The 17,143-nt window shown below is 32.8% G+C and overlaps 1 protein-coding gene across 1 annotated transcript; it reads right to left on the bottom strand.

The window, feature by feature from the left end:
- Nucleotides 1-7,193: 7,193 nt before the first annotated feature.
- On the bottom strand, nucleotides 7,194-8,201 carry LOC108810396 (non-specific lipid transfer protein GPI-anchored 3-like). Its single transcript, XM_018582508.2, has 3 exons — nucleotides 7,762-8,201; nucleotides 7,616-7,675; nucleotides 7,194-7,460 (listed from the first exon to the last, which is right to left on the bottom strand). Exons 1-3 carry the CDS (start codon nucleotides 8,126-8,128, stop codon nucleotides 7,333-7,335), a joined length of 555 nt encoding a protein of 184 aa, XP_018438010.1. The 5' UTR covers nucleotides 8,129-8,201; the 3' UTR covers nucleotides 7,194-7,332.
- Nucleotides 8,202-17,143: the final 8,942 nt, after the last annotated feature.

Raw genomic sequence — 17,143 nt, 5'->3', positions numbered from 1 at the left:
GTTGTTCCTGAGTGGCTAGCTCATCTTTAGCTAGTTCCCACCTTGAACCTTAGCCTTTATTCCACCTTCATGCATTTGTTTTTCAGTGTTATATGTGCAGATATGTGCAAAAAGGTCGGAGAGGAAAGGATCGACGCAGCCTCTTACTCGTTACTGCTGCGCAAATTCAGTCAAAAGGAGAACAAGCAGATTAAGGGAGCAACCGCTCCATAACCAATGAGTTGTGCAAGAACATGGGTGGAGAACCAGAATGATTTGAACCAGAAGAACCACCAGTGGCAATCCAAACATCACATGTTACCTCCTTCTTCATCACCTCACCACATCTAACAAAAAAAAATCATTTTATTTAGTATATGGTGATGGAGAAGGAGAAGAATTCAGGATACATGAGCCATTGGGAAGGTCGAGCAGAAGAGTAGGTATAAATATGAAGGGATGAGGAGCAGACAGATGAGCGGAGCAGTCTGATGATTGTTCCCGAACGAAAAGAACAGTCGCCCCTGAGATAGCAAAACGAGTAAGGGGTTGTGGACATCAATGGAGCCGTCCTCTCACGACTATTTTGCGCGATATCCTGCATCCACTACGAAAGGTTGGTAGCCCCTAAACACTCTTTAGCTCCACCATAAAATTAGCATGTTCCACACCTAGCCCGTCTACCCTGAATAGTGCCTGTAATGAGAAGCTCACGCTGCTCTTAAATGAATGTAGGGAGTTCTGTCTCGATAGTGTTGCTTTTTCAGGTTTGAGATGTAGAGTATGGAGCCGATTTTTGAACAGCAGTCAGTGGGGTTCTGGTAAGGATGTGTTGTCATAGTTTTACTGCTTGTATGGTTCAGAGATTCGTGGTTAAGGTATGGTTGCTGAGAATAGGAGAGTTCCCACACTTTCAAACTTTTCTCCCTGTTCTTGATACTTGGTCTTGTTCGAGGACAAACAAGGATCTAAGTCTGGGGGAATTGATATATGGTGTTTTATACATCATTGTACATATGTTTTCTAATTGGTTTTCAAGTCTTTATCGAGTCTTTCTAGTCCTTTTCGAGTCATTACAGGTCTGGAGTTGCACTGGATGGGAGATGGACCTGCTGGAACAAAAGAAGCAGAAAACAGTGCAGTTTGGTGATTTTCATGCAGAACAGTCTGATGACTGTTCCCGATCAAGCGGAACAAGCAGACGGAGTGATACCGCGGTTGTTCCCGACGAATAAGGAAAATACAACATCTCGCGATTTACCCTAATTATCCTCTTTTTTTCTCTGGCCGCCTGTGGCTTTTGATATAACTTCTTTTTCTATTTTTCTACATCATTCTACGCTACTTTTCATAAAGAAACAGACTCTAGAGCTTTTTACTTAGAGATTTGCTACTTTGTAAAGGGAGAAGGCTATCTCTCTCCATAGAGAAGAACCCATGAACCCTATCTCTTGTTTCTGTTATTTTATGCAGTATTATTCAGTATTGATGCTTGTCTTTTCTTGTGTCATGGCTGAGTAGTCGGCTAGCTTGTCTAGGGTTCTAGGGTGTTGAATTTGTGAGCTAAACATAGATAAGTGAATCCATTGATTGTCTTCATTCATAACTGTTCTTATTGCTTGCATTAAACTGGCCGCTTAATGTTAGATCATAAGTTTAACCTGTTCATTAACCGTGTAATAGGTTGCTAGATCTGTTTTGAATGAGCATTGCATCCCTAGTCAGCGAAAGTAGATATTAGGGTGTTTTGTGAACCTATCGGACCTGATCTCTATTGCTTGCGATCGCTTCTCACCTCAACGACAGTTAGACGGTGAGATCGATCAGCATAGGGAGCAGTACTACGACAGTGGACTGTTCTACTTGAGTGATCCGAGTTCTAGACTGTTCTTATTAGCACTTGAATAATTGTTTAGCTCACAAGTTTTAGCACCCGATGAAGTAACCCTAGGCTGGCTTCTCTTTAAATTGAATTCTCATTTATATTATTTTACTTGCTTTGCACGCTACCCTCAAAATAAACCCCCATATTGTCTTAGCTTAATTTTGATCCCATAGAAATAAAGTGTAAAAGTTGGTCTCTGTGGATTCGATCCTAAAGTGCTACATCGACATAGCATTCGATCGTGGTAGTATGCACATTAGGTTAATTGGTGTACGTGAACACGAATATCACTTGCTTCCCAAATAATGCTTGATTGAATAGAGCAAGATCATAAAGCCTAAGCCTCCTTCTTCTTTGCTTTTACAGAGCTTGTCCCAAGCTACCCACGGGAGTGATAAATCATAGATCAGTAAAGAGAAGAAAAATACATGCATGAAGAATGGGTGTGATTGTGAAGTGCTGGATAATTGGGCTGAGCTAGATTAACGACGTTACATAACTCATAGAAAGGCCAAAAGCCTAAAATAAAGCCTAAAATATATCATATCTATTCGCCAGAACGATCTGAGGCTCTAGTTCAGGTATATGCCACGCTTACTATGATGCCTGAATGAAGAAGTAGACTATTACGAGTGGGAAATTGATGGTAGAACTTACAACAGATATTCAACTGGTCAAATTTATGATCACCTAAGGATTCAAGGTGCTTATGTTCCTTGGTTTCATACGGTGTGGAACAAAGGTGGAGTGCCAAGGCATTGCTTCCTCTCGTGGTTGTTTGTTTTGAATAGATGCCCAACAAGGGACATAATACTCGGATGGGGTCTATCAACTTCTCCTGGGTGTCTTCTTTGCAATCAAGCCTCTGAAACTCGCGATCATCTTTTTTTCCAAATGCACTTACACTTGGGAGTTATGGAGTTCTTTGGGTAGGCGCTCTGGGATTCAACCTGAGCGATCATGGAGCAGGGTCTTGGAACAGCATCAAGCTCTTAACTGATCTACTGGCAAGCGTGCTTGTATTGGTCTTGGTCTGAAAGAAATAACAGACTTCATCGAACCATCTTCTGCTCCTTCCTTTTCTTAACCCACAGGATCGACAGGCAGATCAAGGACAGAATCCTCTCCCTTCGTGCTGCCAACCCTATTTCCGCTTCTATCATGATGCAGCAATGGCTAAGTTGACATCTTCTATCTTCAATTCACCGTCGACCATCACTGGAACCTCTTCGGTTCTCCGTTATTTCATATGTTCTACTTGGGCCTTTGGGCTAGTTATGATACCTGATTCGGCTTTATTACTGGGCTGGGCTGCTGAACTAACTTAATTCATTGGACTTGTAATTTTGTTTTCATTTCTTTATGCTTTTAATACGGAAAATCAGTTTAAAAAATATATCGTATCTATACAGCTCATTAGCTGTCGATACATGTATATCTTTTTTAGTTGCCCCATTTTATACGTGGCCACTAATCACGTTTATATGACTGAAACTAGAAAAAGCAAGCCATATGTGATCTTGTATTTTGTAAATTTATTGTTCAGATGTAACAGATAAATTCATGTGATGCTTTACTTTGCATATACTAAGTTTGATATTAGATGTAGACATGAATATTTTGTAACTAGGATAAGACGTGCACCTTACGCAGGATGAATATATATAAAAATTATTTAAGAAATATTGTATGAAAAAATAAAATTTATATTCTTGATCAAATTAATATTTTTGACCCTTAAATAATTTTTTTAAATTTTATTGTTAATTACATAATTTGTTTACTGATGAGCTGCTCCCATTTTTAAAAATATTTTATGTCAAAAAATTACTTATCGCATAAGAACCTAACATTTAGACTTAATAATGGTAGGCCTACTATTTATTTACAATGAAATTATGTTAGTTCAGTTTTATACCATGATTTAGTAATTTAAAAGTTAATTATGGTTATAAGAAATTTACGTTCACGTGTCAATCTTATCTATCTTCAATATTTTTTGCTTTTTATGTCGCTTTTTTATGTTGGTTATTACTCGATATAAATATTGATTTTGGAGTTTATTCTCATTTATTCTTTTCTTTTAGCCTGAGATTTAAAAATGTTTAAGCTTTAAATTATTAAAGAGATACATACTTAGGTTAAGATATGCATCTTGTATAGAATAAATATATTTTTTATCATCAACATAAAACATACTCAATTTAACTCTGTAAACCATACCGGTAGCTCCGCATCCATGTGAACGACGAAAGACAGTTTTTTTCTGACACTTCGTGCTAGACTATCCGCTTTCAAATTTTTTGTTCTTGGTAAAAGAATTATCTGTGAGCTGAAGAAACTTTCTTAAATGGTCTTGATGTCTTCCAAATAACTTGCAAAAGTGGGTCATTCTTCCGGTTCGGAAACTATATTTTATATGTATTACTTATTTTATGTTTTTCATATTATGAAATAATAAAATAATAACTATATATTAAATAACTAAGAACTCAGTTACTATTATGTAATAAATTGGTGTGGCACATATAAATTAAACGATCACTCTTGTTTGTTCGAAAATTATTTTGGGGTAAATATATAAAACAGTCAATCTTATCTATGTATATGATGTATAATTAAATTTAAATGATATTAACATAGATATATAATATACTTTTAATATGGATATTTATCAAAACAGGTTTCTACTCATATGATTTTATTATTATTTGCATATTTTGTAACAAAGTTTTACATCAATGAATTGTTTTTAATGTGGCATGTTTAGTGGTTTCAATAATTTATAATCATTTAAAAAACAATGAAGATTTTAAAATTAAAATATTAACTTTTCGATATGTTCAAATGCAAATATGAAAATATAAGTATGTATTTTCATATGATATGTATTTTAATTTAAACGATATGAAATATATATATTTTAAGATAAACACCTATTAAATAAAATTATTTATTCATACAGTTTTATAAACATTGTGTCTTATTACATAAAAAATTTAAACCTTGATCACAAAACTGTATGTGAGACTTTTAATAGTTTTAATAATTTATATCCGTTTTGAAAAATTCAAAATACAATATATACAAAAATAAATTTTTATTATATGATGTATGTAATTGTATAATATGTTTTAATAATAAAGAATTAAACAAAATGATTGAAAATATACAGATTGTTAGCAAATCTTAATTATTTAAAATCATTAATTGCCATATATATTTTAATTACATTAGGTAATTCTTTAGGTTTTATTTAATAAAAAAATAAATAATAAATTTCAATTTCAATTTGATAAATGAATGGTCTATAATGGACGTACTATTTAATATAACATTCTCTAGCAATTTAATTTTGGACCAACAAAATTCTCAATTGATTCTCAAGCCGCCATGTAAGCAAAATTAGTATTCCAATTACGTGATAATTCAGCAGAGCACTTTTTTAATTAGTACAAACTACATGTTATAATTTTCTTAATGTTTCTCCTTTAATTTCTCAATTGATTCTCAAGCCGCCACGTAAACAAAATTAGTATTCCAATTACATGACAATTCAGCAGAGTACTTTTTTAATTAGTACAAACTATATGTTATAATTTTTTAAATGTTTCTCCTTTAATATAGAGGGGATAATTGGTTAATTGAGAAAATCACGTACACCTAATTTAATAGCAATAATTAGGCTTCACATGATGCAAAATACATAAAATTGTTGTAAACAGTATTAACTTATCCCTTCATATTGTTGTATTTGTATATGTTGAATTGGCTGTATATTTGCTTGCGTATATGCATTTGTATTTCTCGGATAACACCGCACACAACAAATTATTCAATTATGTGATTTTATTTGCAAAATGCCCTAGACTTTAAACTCAACTTGTATTTGTTGTTTATTTATTTTATTTTTGAAATTGTTTACTTTTGCTCTTTTTTTCTTTGCTTCAGTCTAACAATTTAAGTAAATTAAACCGAATACATTTGATAAATTGTATCAAGATCTACTTATTAAAGGGTTGACTGGTTTTCCCGCTACCACCCACCCGCAAACGCAGCTTTTGCGGTTAGTAGCGGTTGACAGCGTTTCAAAACAATCATACAAACCGCTACAAATCGCTTCAAACCGCTCTGAACCTCTTAAATTCAAAAGCTGGTTCCAGCTAGCGTTTGCGGTTGCGGGCGGTTGCGGTTGGATAAAAAAATATTAAACATTTTTTTCTAAATATTTTAAACTTCAAATTTTAAAATATGATAAATAAAAATATATACACATTTTATATATTAATTTAAATTCACAAACAATATAGTATTTTTTTATAAAAACTTTAAAGTAGTTATTCATCATAATTTTTAAAAGTTAATATACATACATATATAAAGATATACAACATATATAAAAAAGAAACAAAATAATCTTTAAAAGTTTTAATATAAATCTTCATAAACATATATTAAAACTATAACTTTCAACTACTTAAAAAAATTTTAAAAAAACTTAATATTATTATTAATCATATTATATTAACAGTTATTATAATTTATCATATGTTTCTTTATATTTTATAATACTATAATATGTTTATATTGATAATTTATTATTAAACTGCTGCAATGTCTCATAATCAACCAGTCACAAACATCCCGCAAACGCAACAATTTTTAAACGTTACACCAGTCATACAAAACGCCATGTAACACTTGAAACCGCAACCACCCGCACCCACAAACTTCCGTACCCGCAACCGCAACCGCTGCGTTTGAACCAGTCAGACCCTAAATCGATAATCTTAAAGCACAGAGTGACAACACTTGGATAACATTATATAAAGACACTCGTTAGAATTAAAGTGAAAACGACATCTCAAGTAGCTATCTTCAACTTATTTAAAACATGGAATGATTATTAGTTGCAATTGCAAACGTCAAAATCTTGACAGTAGCTAAAAATCTAGCTTCCTAAAACGTTAACTATTAAACACTAACGAGGTATATATCTATTTTATACTACTCTAACTTCACATATCTATACTATACTCCATAATTCGTATTAATTGTTTGAACTAGTAACATCATATAGGGATGAGGGAGTATCATATATTCATAATTTAGATTGATTGTGGTGATGTACATGTTTGTCAATCGTATTATACGTAGTCAAAACATACATCGTTAACTAAATGCATTGAACTAGTAACATCATAATATCATCATTTTCTCCTTAACACACTACAATTCAAAAGAAGACGAAAATAAAATAAAAATCAAACCGTAATGTGATGATTTTTAAATATGCGCTCTAAATAAGTTATAGAAAATGTTGGTAAAAGCTGTTGGAAGTCATTAATATTATTAGAATTTTTTCATTACATATGAATATTAAGTTACCAAACATAATTTAAAACAAATTAAACCTATCTAATAATGAATAAAGACGTTATGTAATAATATATATATATAGTAGTCGATCAGAAAACGGTTGTTGCCAATGCCACAATAGTCGATGCGAAGCTTAGTTTAGCAAAGTTGATGGCCGGAGCAGAGCTTGTTGGTGTGGATGTTGAAGAAGCTGATGAAGCTCCGGTGGAACCGCTTCCTGTTGATTTATTTTAAAACAAAATTAAATATCCCACAACATTATTTCTCAAAAAATAAAGTGAAATATTAAAGGAAAATTTGCAAAAAAAAGAAAAAAAAAATCACCAACCATGACAATATTTTTTTAAAAAATTAAAGATTATGTGTTCATACCAGTGGAAGACACCGGAGGAGTTTTTGGAGTTGCCGGAGATGTCGAAGGCGTAGTAGTACCTTCGTAAACATAAAATTTAAAAGCTAATTAGGAACAAAAACAGTAACTAGAAATCTATTAAACAACGTCGTAATAAGTTACTCACCACCCACGGGACTGGCTTTGCATAGTGAGATGTCAGGGTTAGCGCCACAGGCTTTAGGGAGATCAAGAGCATTGTCTTTAGTGAGGTTAAGCGATTTGAGCATATCTACGTTGTTAAAGACGGAGCAAAGACACGTCGCGTCATTGGCGACGATCTCCCTCATTGGCAGGCAGCACGATGGAGGCGGTGGTGGAATCACCGAGTGAAGAAACGGCTGACACGGCATAAGTTTCTGTATACACGGCATTGCTTGAGCATCTCCTCCTCCGCCGCCTCCACCGCTCGGTGACGTAGTTGCGGCGTGTGATGATGATACAGAGTAAAGTACAAAAATGATGGTGACCGCGAATCTTACAATATTCTCCATTTTGAAAAACAAAGAGCTTTGAAACAACGTATGTAGTTCTTGTAAGACTGTTTCTTTATCTTGTGTTTGAATGTTTTGTGAATTTGTAATAACATTTCCACATGTATTTATATATACATAACACACACGTTGAAGTTAGTTACAATTTTGAATCTAATTCACTTTCTGGCTGTTTTTTAGAGAAACAGTTACTAAATCTGTTCTGGTCCGATGATTACGCAACAGATCGAAGACTAAGATCTGGATTATTTAGTTACATCCAAAACTAAGCCAAAAAATAGGAGAAAGATTGTTATTACATCACATAAATAGAAATTACGTGATATGTTTTCTTGTGGTCATCAACCATGTTCTCGAATCTCACTTAGCAATAAAAAATTATCCTCATTTTTATTATTTTTAAAATATGTGTGATATTTTTTGGCCCGTTCTAAAAACATTATGGTGGATACTGAATTAGGCACTCTCAGGTACAAATGATAGCTGGACAAGTTGAAGATCATGAAGCAAAGCTCATCAACGTTCACCAGGTCCGTATTATTTCTAAGAGCAGATAAATCCAAAACTTACAACTATCCACTTTCGCTAACCAATCAACTATGAGCTTTTTCAGGCTCATGAATTTATTTAGACAGTTATAGATGCTTTGGATGTGTGTATAGGCAATGTCCAAGGATAATACACTGACTCTGCACCATACCTCAAGCTTAACTTACTCAAGGTTAATCAATACAAGAGAATGGCGAAACAGAAACAAGTCAATGAGCAAGAAGTAATTCACTTGTTACAGAAACAGTGGGTGTTGATGAAGCTTGATGACAGAAAGAAGATCTAATGCATATAAAAAAATTGTATTCCATTTCAGTCAAACCAAGTAACCACCAAATAAGCCTGAAACTAACTGAATAATCTAAGTCCGGCCTAAATGTTATAAGATAATTCTTGATCGAATTTTTTCTAGTAACCCTAGTGTCGACATCAATGAACACCATGTACTCCAGCCACCAAGAGAATCTCCCCCGTCCCCCCTATCTGGTTCACGCCCAAGATTGGTAGAGTTCTTGGGAACCAAGAAGAACAACTTGGACCAGCTTTGTTGCACAATCTTCTAAGACCCACATACCAAATTCATCAATATTACCATTAGACATATCAATTAGGGTCAAAGCCCGCAGCCCGAACCCGCCTGGCCCTAAAAAATACCGGGTTTGGGCTTAGTTTTATAAGCCCAAAAAATCGGGTTTTTTGGGCTTTGAAAATTTTGGACTTAAGCCCGTCTGGGCTAGGGCCGGCTTGAAAACCCGAAACTTTGTATTTTACTTTAAATATTATCATTTTTGCAATCAAAATATTTATTAGTATAACATATTATTTTAGTATTTTTAATCCAAATTCTAATAAAAATATAAAAGTTGTTAATGCACCTTATTGTTTGATCATTACAAATGTCATATTTTAAAATTTGCAAATATAACTTCTTCTTTGATAACATAGTTTTTCAACATACAAAGTCTGAAAATTTTGATCATATTTATCATAAATTTTGTTCTATTATATGTTTAGTTTAAATGTATATTTGATCATTTAAATCTTATTAAATTCGGTTAGTTTATAATATTTTTAAAGCATACAAAAAAAGTAACATATTTTGATAAAGATGAAAAGTTTAAACTCACTTTACATTTTTTTTAAAGATAAAACTGATTTTTTTAAATAAAATCATATGTATTAAAACGCTATAAACGACAATGACAAATTATTTTCTGAAAAGCCCAAAAAATTCCGAAAAGCCCTATAGCCCTATAAGAGTCGAGCAGACTTTGAATTCTAAGCCTAAAATATTTCTGGGCCGGACCGGGCCGGACTCAAATATTTACGAGGTTAGCGGTTTTGGGCCGCGCCGGGCCGGGCCAGCCCAAATTGACACCCCTAATTACCATTTGTAGTTAGTGACACAAAGCCTGTGTTAACTCTGTAGTTGAGTAGGAAGGTATAAGGTGTGTACTAATGCTGACCCACTAAGGATGAAGCTCCATCTGCTACTTGCAAGAAATCAAATGTCTCTGTTGCCACTTTAAATCTCATTCAAGGAAAATATTCAACCCGAAAGGCAAAGAGAAGAAAGTAGTACACCATGCCATCCAAGAGGACCAAGACTGTGACTTCCGTGTACAAAATTAGCAATAGCCTTTAAGACCAAAATATTTATGGTCCTAGTTTAATAAATTTTAATATATATATGTTGATCTGCGCATCTGCGTTGATGTTTTTTTTACACTATATATAATCTAATACTATAAAGAAAAGCAATCTCTTCTTTGAGAGTGCCACGTCAGAAAATAATCTCACCAGAGCGTGACACCTGTCCCAGAAACACAAAACTCATCGTTTCATAAATTATGTATTGTGATGGACTCTGTCGTGGGCTTTTAAGCATGAAATTGTGTCTAGGCCCGGAAAAGTGTATTTTGTCTCTATCCCTAATTCTACAGACGCCAAGCCATGGAGTTCTGACCCCCTCTTTCTTCTTCGGCGGCACAGTGACGCCTGAGCTTCATCTCAGTCTCTGAAACGGTCCGATTGATGGCTTTTCGTGTTTAATTCCATTCATTGATTTACCCCACGATGAGAAATTTAATGCGTGTTTAGAATCTGCAAGGCGGTGTGTTTTCAGGATAAATAGGTCTGTACTTCTCTTCTTGGTATCATCATCTCTCCATATATGTTATAGTATACTAATATACTGAGATTATGTTTTGATTATATTGCATTTTATGCTAGATCCGAGTTGGTGTTTTAGATGAGCAGTTGGCGTTTCTTCAGTTTGTTCAAAGTATATGGCTGCTTCAATCTCAACAATAGTTATTCGCAGCAGCGGTATTATCTCAGTTTCTAAGCTCTTTCTTATATGCAAAAGCGTGAACCTTTTTTTATTTGATCCCAAATTACTTCTGTCTCTTCGGAACAGCGAATGCATCTGGAAATTGTTTAAGCTCTCTTCCATGTAATCTCAAGGTTGATGGTAGGAGGTGAAATCTTGATTTCTATATCTTTGCATTTTTTCTGATAATCATTCTGAATCACGATATATATATAGAGATACTTTCTGATCTTCGTCGATGCTAAGGTGTTCGTTCTTGATACTCATGAACAGCTTATGGCGTTTAAACTCATAATTATTCCAGATTCTGTATTTAGATATTTATGCAAACTACTTTGAATTATATGTCTTGAACCCGTTTGTTGATTTGGCTTTTTTACACATGTGTTTCAGTCGATATTTATGCCACCCAACTGTCAAGGTCCGCCTCCTAAGCTTCTGAGAAGCAATGAATGTGAAGCACTACGGCGAGCTTATATGGTGGACATGCTCCTCCGCGACCCAAAGGTAACTCCGGCTTCAAAATCTTTAAATATTCGGGAGATTATTATTGTTTGGTTTGTTGATTCTGTTTCACTTTGTTCATGTCTGATTATCAAATTTTTTCCCCATTAGCTTCCATTTGTTTTTGGATCAGTTGCTTCCGTTTAGCTTACTCACTCCTTTATCTCTTACTTTTTGTTCAGTGTGAAATTAGGATACTTACTGTCAGGTGGTGGTGACGGCAACGATGGTGTTAGAACGACCAGACGGGAAGTTCGAGAGATTTTACTGTACAGTAAGCGCCAGTGAGGTTGTTAAGTCTCATCCTGACCGTCTCTCCTCATCTCCTCCTACGTACCTCAATGTGGCTCTCTCTGCATCATCTGAATCAATTTACTTCGTCCTTCTGATAATCTCTTGCTCGGACATGTATATACACTCATCTCTTCCGATGGTTTTACTCTCCTGCAGCTTCACTGTTTCACATGGCATTTTGTTCTGTCATATGACTAAGATTGTTACAAATCCTCGGGGTTTGGTTCCCGACAACTCTGAACCATAACTTCGATGGAGCCACCGTTAGCTATTGTGGCAGAGAAACATAATGTTGCAGTGCCGGCCACGTTCTACAGTAGAAGAAAACATTCCAAATATCAGTCACGAGATTGAGTTGGCGGAACTGAAGACAAATCCATGAAGCTCTAAGTAGTATGCCTAATGTATATTCATCCCTCTTCGTGTAGAAGATTCTGCAGCTTAGTAGAAAGGAACAAGATAATCTCTTGCTAGGAACGTGAAGCAAATGTCAAGTGGTCTCATCAACAAAAGAAAACTCTGGCCCCAGCATCTACCAAGAAGGCCCGCATCGCCAAGGTAGAGTATGCAATATCGACATTAGTACCTTTTATGCTTTTGCATCGTTGTTGTCTTTTTCAATATATGCAGCCCACATGATTTAAGAAACATCGAAAGATACATTAGTAGCTTTTTTAACTATTTAGCTTGGTTAATTTCTTCCCAAGTCATTCAAATTGTTATTGCTCTGTTTCTAACAAATAAAAATAAAGTTTTACTTACATTTAAAGTAGGGTTTTAACATTATGCAAAGTGGTTTAGGCCTTACCTCTGAGTTAAAACATTTTCATAAAAAATATAATGTGGAGATATTAGATAATATATTGCTCTGTTTCTAACCAATAAGCCTTAATGCAGAACTTTTCTATCTTTCTGTACACAAACAAAATCAGTGCAGGAGATAAAGTCTTGGTTAAAGCACAATTGAGAAAAAGTTGTGCTTTCTTTCTTTTTTTGATCAAGATAAAGTTGAACTTCCAGAAGAACTAATTTAAAGACAAGAAGAGTTGATTACTGCATCCTCCAAAAAAACAATTTGAACGATTGATCATTGCAGGATTTACAAAAGTTGTAATAACCGAAGGACAAATTAAAAAAAAACAGCAAGAGTTGACTATTATATCCTGCAAATAAACAATTTATCACCTGAACCAAAAAAGGAAAAACAAATATATCCAACGGACTTAATTTAAAATAAGAAAACTTCAAACACGATTCACAAGCCCAGTTAATAACACCTAAAAACGTAAAACCCACTGCATTTAATGGACCTAAAAGATACAGCCAACCACTAAACAAACTTTACATTCCAATCTTCAAAGGGCCCAACCAAATGTACTCGCCACCAAACTCACCAAATTTTAAAACATGTATAATAGTTCAAACTTCTTTTTTTAGTAGTTTAAACTTCATGTTTGTGACTTAAGTAATAACCCTTACCAAAACCATAACTAACTATAACTTTATAGTCTTTTATTAGAACTAATAACCACAAACTATGTGATGAATATATTTAACCTCACTTACATTTAGGGTTGGACATTTGGATACCCGTTGGGGTTCAGATTGGCTATTTCAGATTTTTGGGTAATTCAATATAGAGGCATAAAATCCATTCGGTATTTCTATATTTCGGATGGGGTTCGGGTATTTTAATTTCAGGTTTGGTTATTTTGTCTCGGGTTTGGATATTTAGATTTTAAAAGTAAAATTTTAAATTCTTCATTGTTTACGTTTTTGTATTTAAAATATATACTTTTAACTTAAGTGATCTTCTAATTTTTAATAGATTAAACTATTAATAGGTTTGAAGATAAAACTTCAAAAATAGATAATTTAATTGTTATTTAAAAAATTTGGATGCAACTTTTTAATATAAGAAACAAGAGCTTGATATATCAAGTGAATATTAAATGATTTTGTCCATAATTATATGTATTATCTGATTTTGAATCATGTGCAGAATTTATATGTAGAGAGAAGTAAACTAGAAATATATGGTCAACTATTCTTATGTTCGGTTATCTTCGGATATACATTCGGATCGAATATTATCCATTCAGATTCGAATATTCAATCTCTTCTAAATCAATATCCGTTCGGGTCTGGTTTGAATACAGATTCGGATATCAAGTCAAATGATCATTCCTGCTCACACTCTTTCTTAACTATACGATCAACATAGTGCTGTCATTGTACTCAATTCACTATCACATTGTGATAAGCCACTATTCTTTAAGAAACAATACTTTCAAATGCTAACACATGCTACACACACAACATTTCATCCCAAATTATAATAAAAAGAAATAACAAATGGTCAATATTCCGTGCGTAGCGCGGACTGACCCTAGTATATATATAAACATATCAAAACACACAAAATGTAATGTTTCCACTTGTAGTACTTTGTTTATTGTTTAGACCAAATATTTCATAACTGTATCGTGTTATATATTTTCTTATTAGATGTATGTTGGATCAGTTATTTAGTATTACTAAAAAGATTGATTTATAAGGGGTGTTCAATATAATAAAATGAACCAATAAATAATTATTCGAACTGAAATATAAAATGGTTTGGATTTGATAAATCATATGAAACGAATGTATGTTATTTTTAAGAAATCACAATATATAAATATTCTTTGGTATAAGTCAACGGAATAAACCAATTAATTGAAATACAATAGTTTAGTTATTTGTAAATTATATAATATAGTTAATTTTTATTTTTAAGTAAATGCTTTCAGTGACATATATTTATGATATATTTAAGAATGTTGTGATGCTACGAGATTTTGTCACTTTTTTTTACGAATCAATTATAATTTTTTTTGTCAACAGTATAAATCTATTTTTTATTAAAAATGTAATTTTACACAGATATATATATATATATATAATATATATATATATATATATATATATATATATTTGGACATGTTATAGTGGGGAAAGATTGTCATTTCATACCCAACATATCGTAATATGTTCAATTCATACCCTACTTATATGACCGTGTAAAAGTATATCTGAAATTTCGAAAACATAAAATAAAATACCTGATATTTATATTTTTGGTGAAATCATACATCGGTCGCCACATCAGTTGCTACATCATCTAATTTTGCTAACATAGATGTTACGTCAACTAATTCTGCTGACAAAGATGCCACACATGTATTTGTTTTTTCAAAAAATAAATAGTTGTTTTATAAAATAATATTTTTAAAAGTAAAATTTTATAAATTTTTATTATTTAGTAAAATTAAATAATTAAATTTGAGAAATTACCAAAACTACCACATTCATAATACCAATTTTTATGTTTACTTTAACCACATTTACTCTCATATTTAAAGAGAGAAATAGACACTTATAACCATAACGTTAACTAATATAGACTCAGTATTTAGAGTTGAGGGGTGGAGTTATAGAATGTGGGATTTATGATTCTAATAAATATATAAATAAATACCTAAAGTTTTTTTAAATAGATTCAAAAAGAATTTTTTGAATTAAAAAATAAATAAAATAAAATTTATAAAGAAGTTTGAATTTGAAAAGTTATAATTCGAAAAGTAAAATGTTTTTTTAAATTAACTATTTATATTTATATATTTATAAAGCAATGATATAAGATTCTTTTGTCTCTTTAATGAAGAAGATATTTCTGAAAATGTCTCTTTAATGAAGCTATAATTAATGGTACCAATAATTTGGTAAAAGAGAAATTTGCCCTTGAATTTCAATCTTATATAAGAGATGTATTCGTAAATGTTTCGATCACATCACAATATTATCCTTAAAAGAATTTTATATGGTTGTAATTATTCAAATTCAATGCTAGTGTTGCAGTCTTGCTACTCTTGATTAATCCTAGTCCATAGATATGTTATTTACATTTAAAGAATTTAGATTACCATATCATAAATTCTTTAAATGTAAACGCAATCATGATTAATCGAGAGGAACACGACTGTAACACTAGCATTGAATTTGAATTATTACAATACATATATTAAATTTTATAAGAACGATATTCTTATATGATCAAAACATTTACAAATATATCTCTATATATATTAAATTTAACTATTTAATTAATTTTTGTCAATTTGATTAAAAATAAAATTCTACATTTTCAATTTATTTTTATAAAACAATTATTTAGTTCTTTTCAGAAAACATTAGTACATGTGGCATTCTCATCAATAAATCAATACTATTAAAACAGAAGGCCCTTTTTTGAGGTGCCCTTTTATTTCAACAATATTTACGTATCTCTGCCACTGAAATATTTAAAACCTATGGTTTTGATTTATCTTTATTATTCACGTAATCTTTTTATTCCAACAAACAATATATTTCTGCTTTTTTTTATCCCTTTCAACTAATAATTTTTGGGATAATTAAAAGTTTTTGTGATCTGGAACAAGAGACCATCGCAGATTTGGGATTTCAAATTAGGCGTTTTGTACGAAGTGATTAGAAAGGCGATTTTTCTTAGGGTTCGGAGAAGTTGATGAAGGTTTTGCGACTTGATTTTCATCTTGCTAGGAAACCTTTAATGGCTTCTCTAATGGTGGTTTAGAATAGTAGATGGAAACGTTGATCCCTGTTGCACTAACAAGTTCCAAGTTCACAAAAACATCAAAAGAGAGGGAAGATTGAGCACTCACTGATTAACATAAATATATCTGTCTTTTTATTTATCAGATTGCTCCTTTGTGGTTTTGTTGACATGTGGTCGGTGTCGTTGATTTGTAGGGTGGGTTTGAAGAATCCTGGGAATACATGTTTTCTGAATTCTGTATCGCAATTTTTGACATACACTGAGTGCTTAGATGCTTACTTTCTAGATGTTGCCATTGTGAAACGCTGTAAGTTGCATTTAGAAGCTGGTTTGATTAATTGCTTGGCTTGGTGGGTCTTTTATTCAGTGTCTAATTTGATGTTCTCATGAAAACATTTGTGTAGTCCATGTGACTGGGTTTTACCCTTTATGTGCAATGCAGAGGCATGTTAGCAGGGCCCTTAAAGCTCCTGGCAGAGTAGCAGCACCAAGTCTCAAAGTTAGGAGGTACACTTTTGTAATATTTTTAAAAATAACTACGTAAGAATTTAATCATATCTTTCTGGAAAGAAATGCTCTTCACGTCAATACTATCAATTGTACATCTATGCGTCATGTACGTCGGTACGGTTCTCATCCAGAGCTCATAGATTTCACCTTCGGCAAAAGATCTCTGCCCTTGCAGGATTTTCTTTGAGGAATGAGAGGAGCCACATCT

The sequence above is a fragment of the Raphanus sativus genome, chromosome 6 (assembly GCF_000801105.2).
Source record: "Raphanus sativus cultivar WK10039 chromosome 6, ASM80110v3, whole genome shotgun sequence".
Taxonomy (NCBI): Eukaryota; Viridiplantae; Streptophyta; class Magnoliopsida; order Brassicales; family Brassicaceae; genus Raphanus; species Raphanus sativus.
This window is presented reverse-complemented; position numbering and strand designations above follow the sequence as displayed.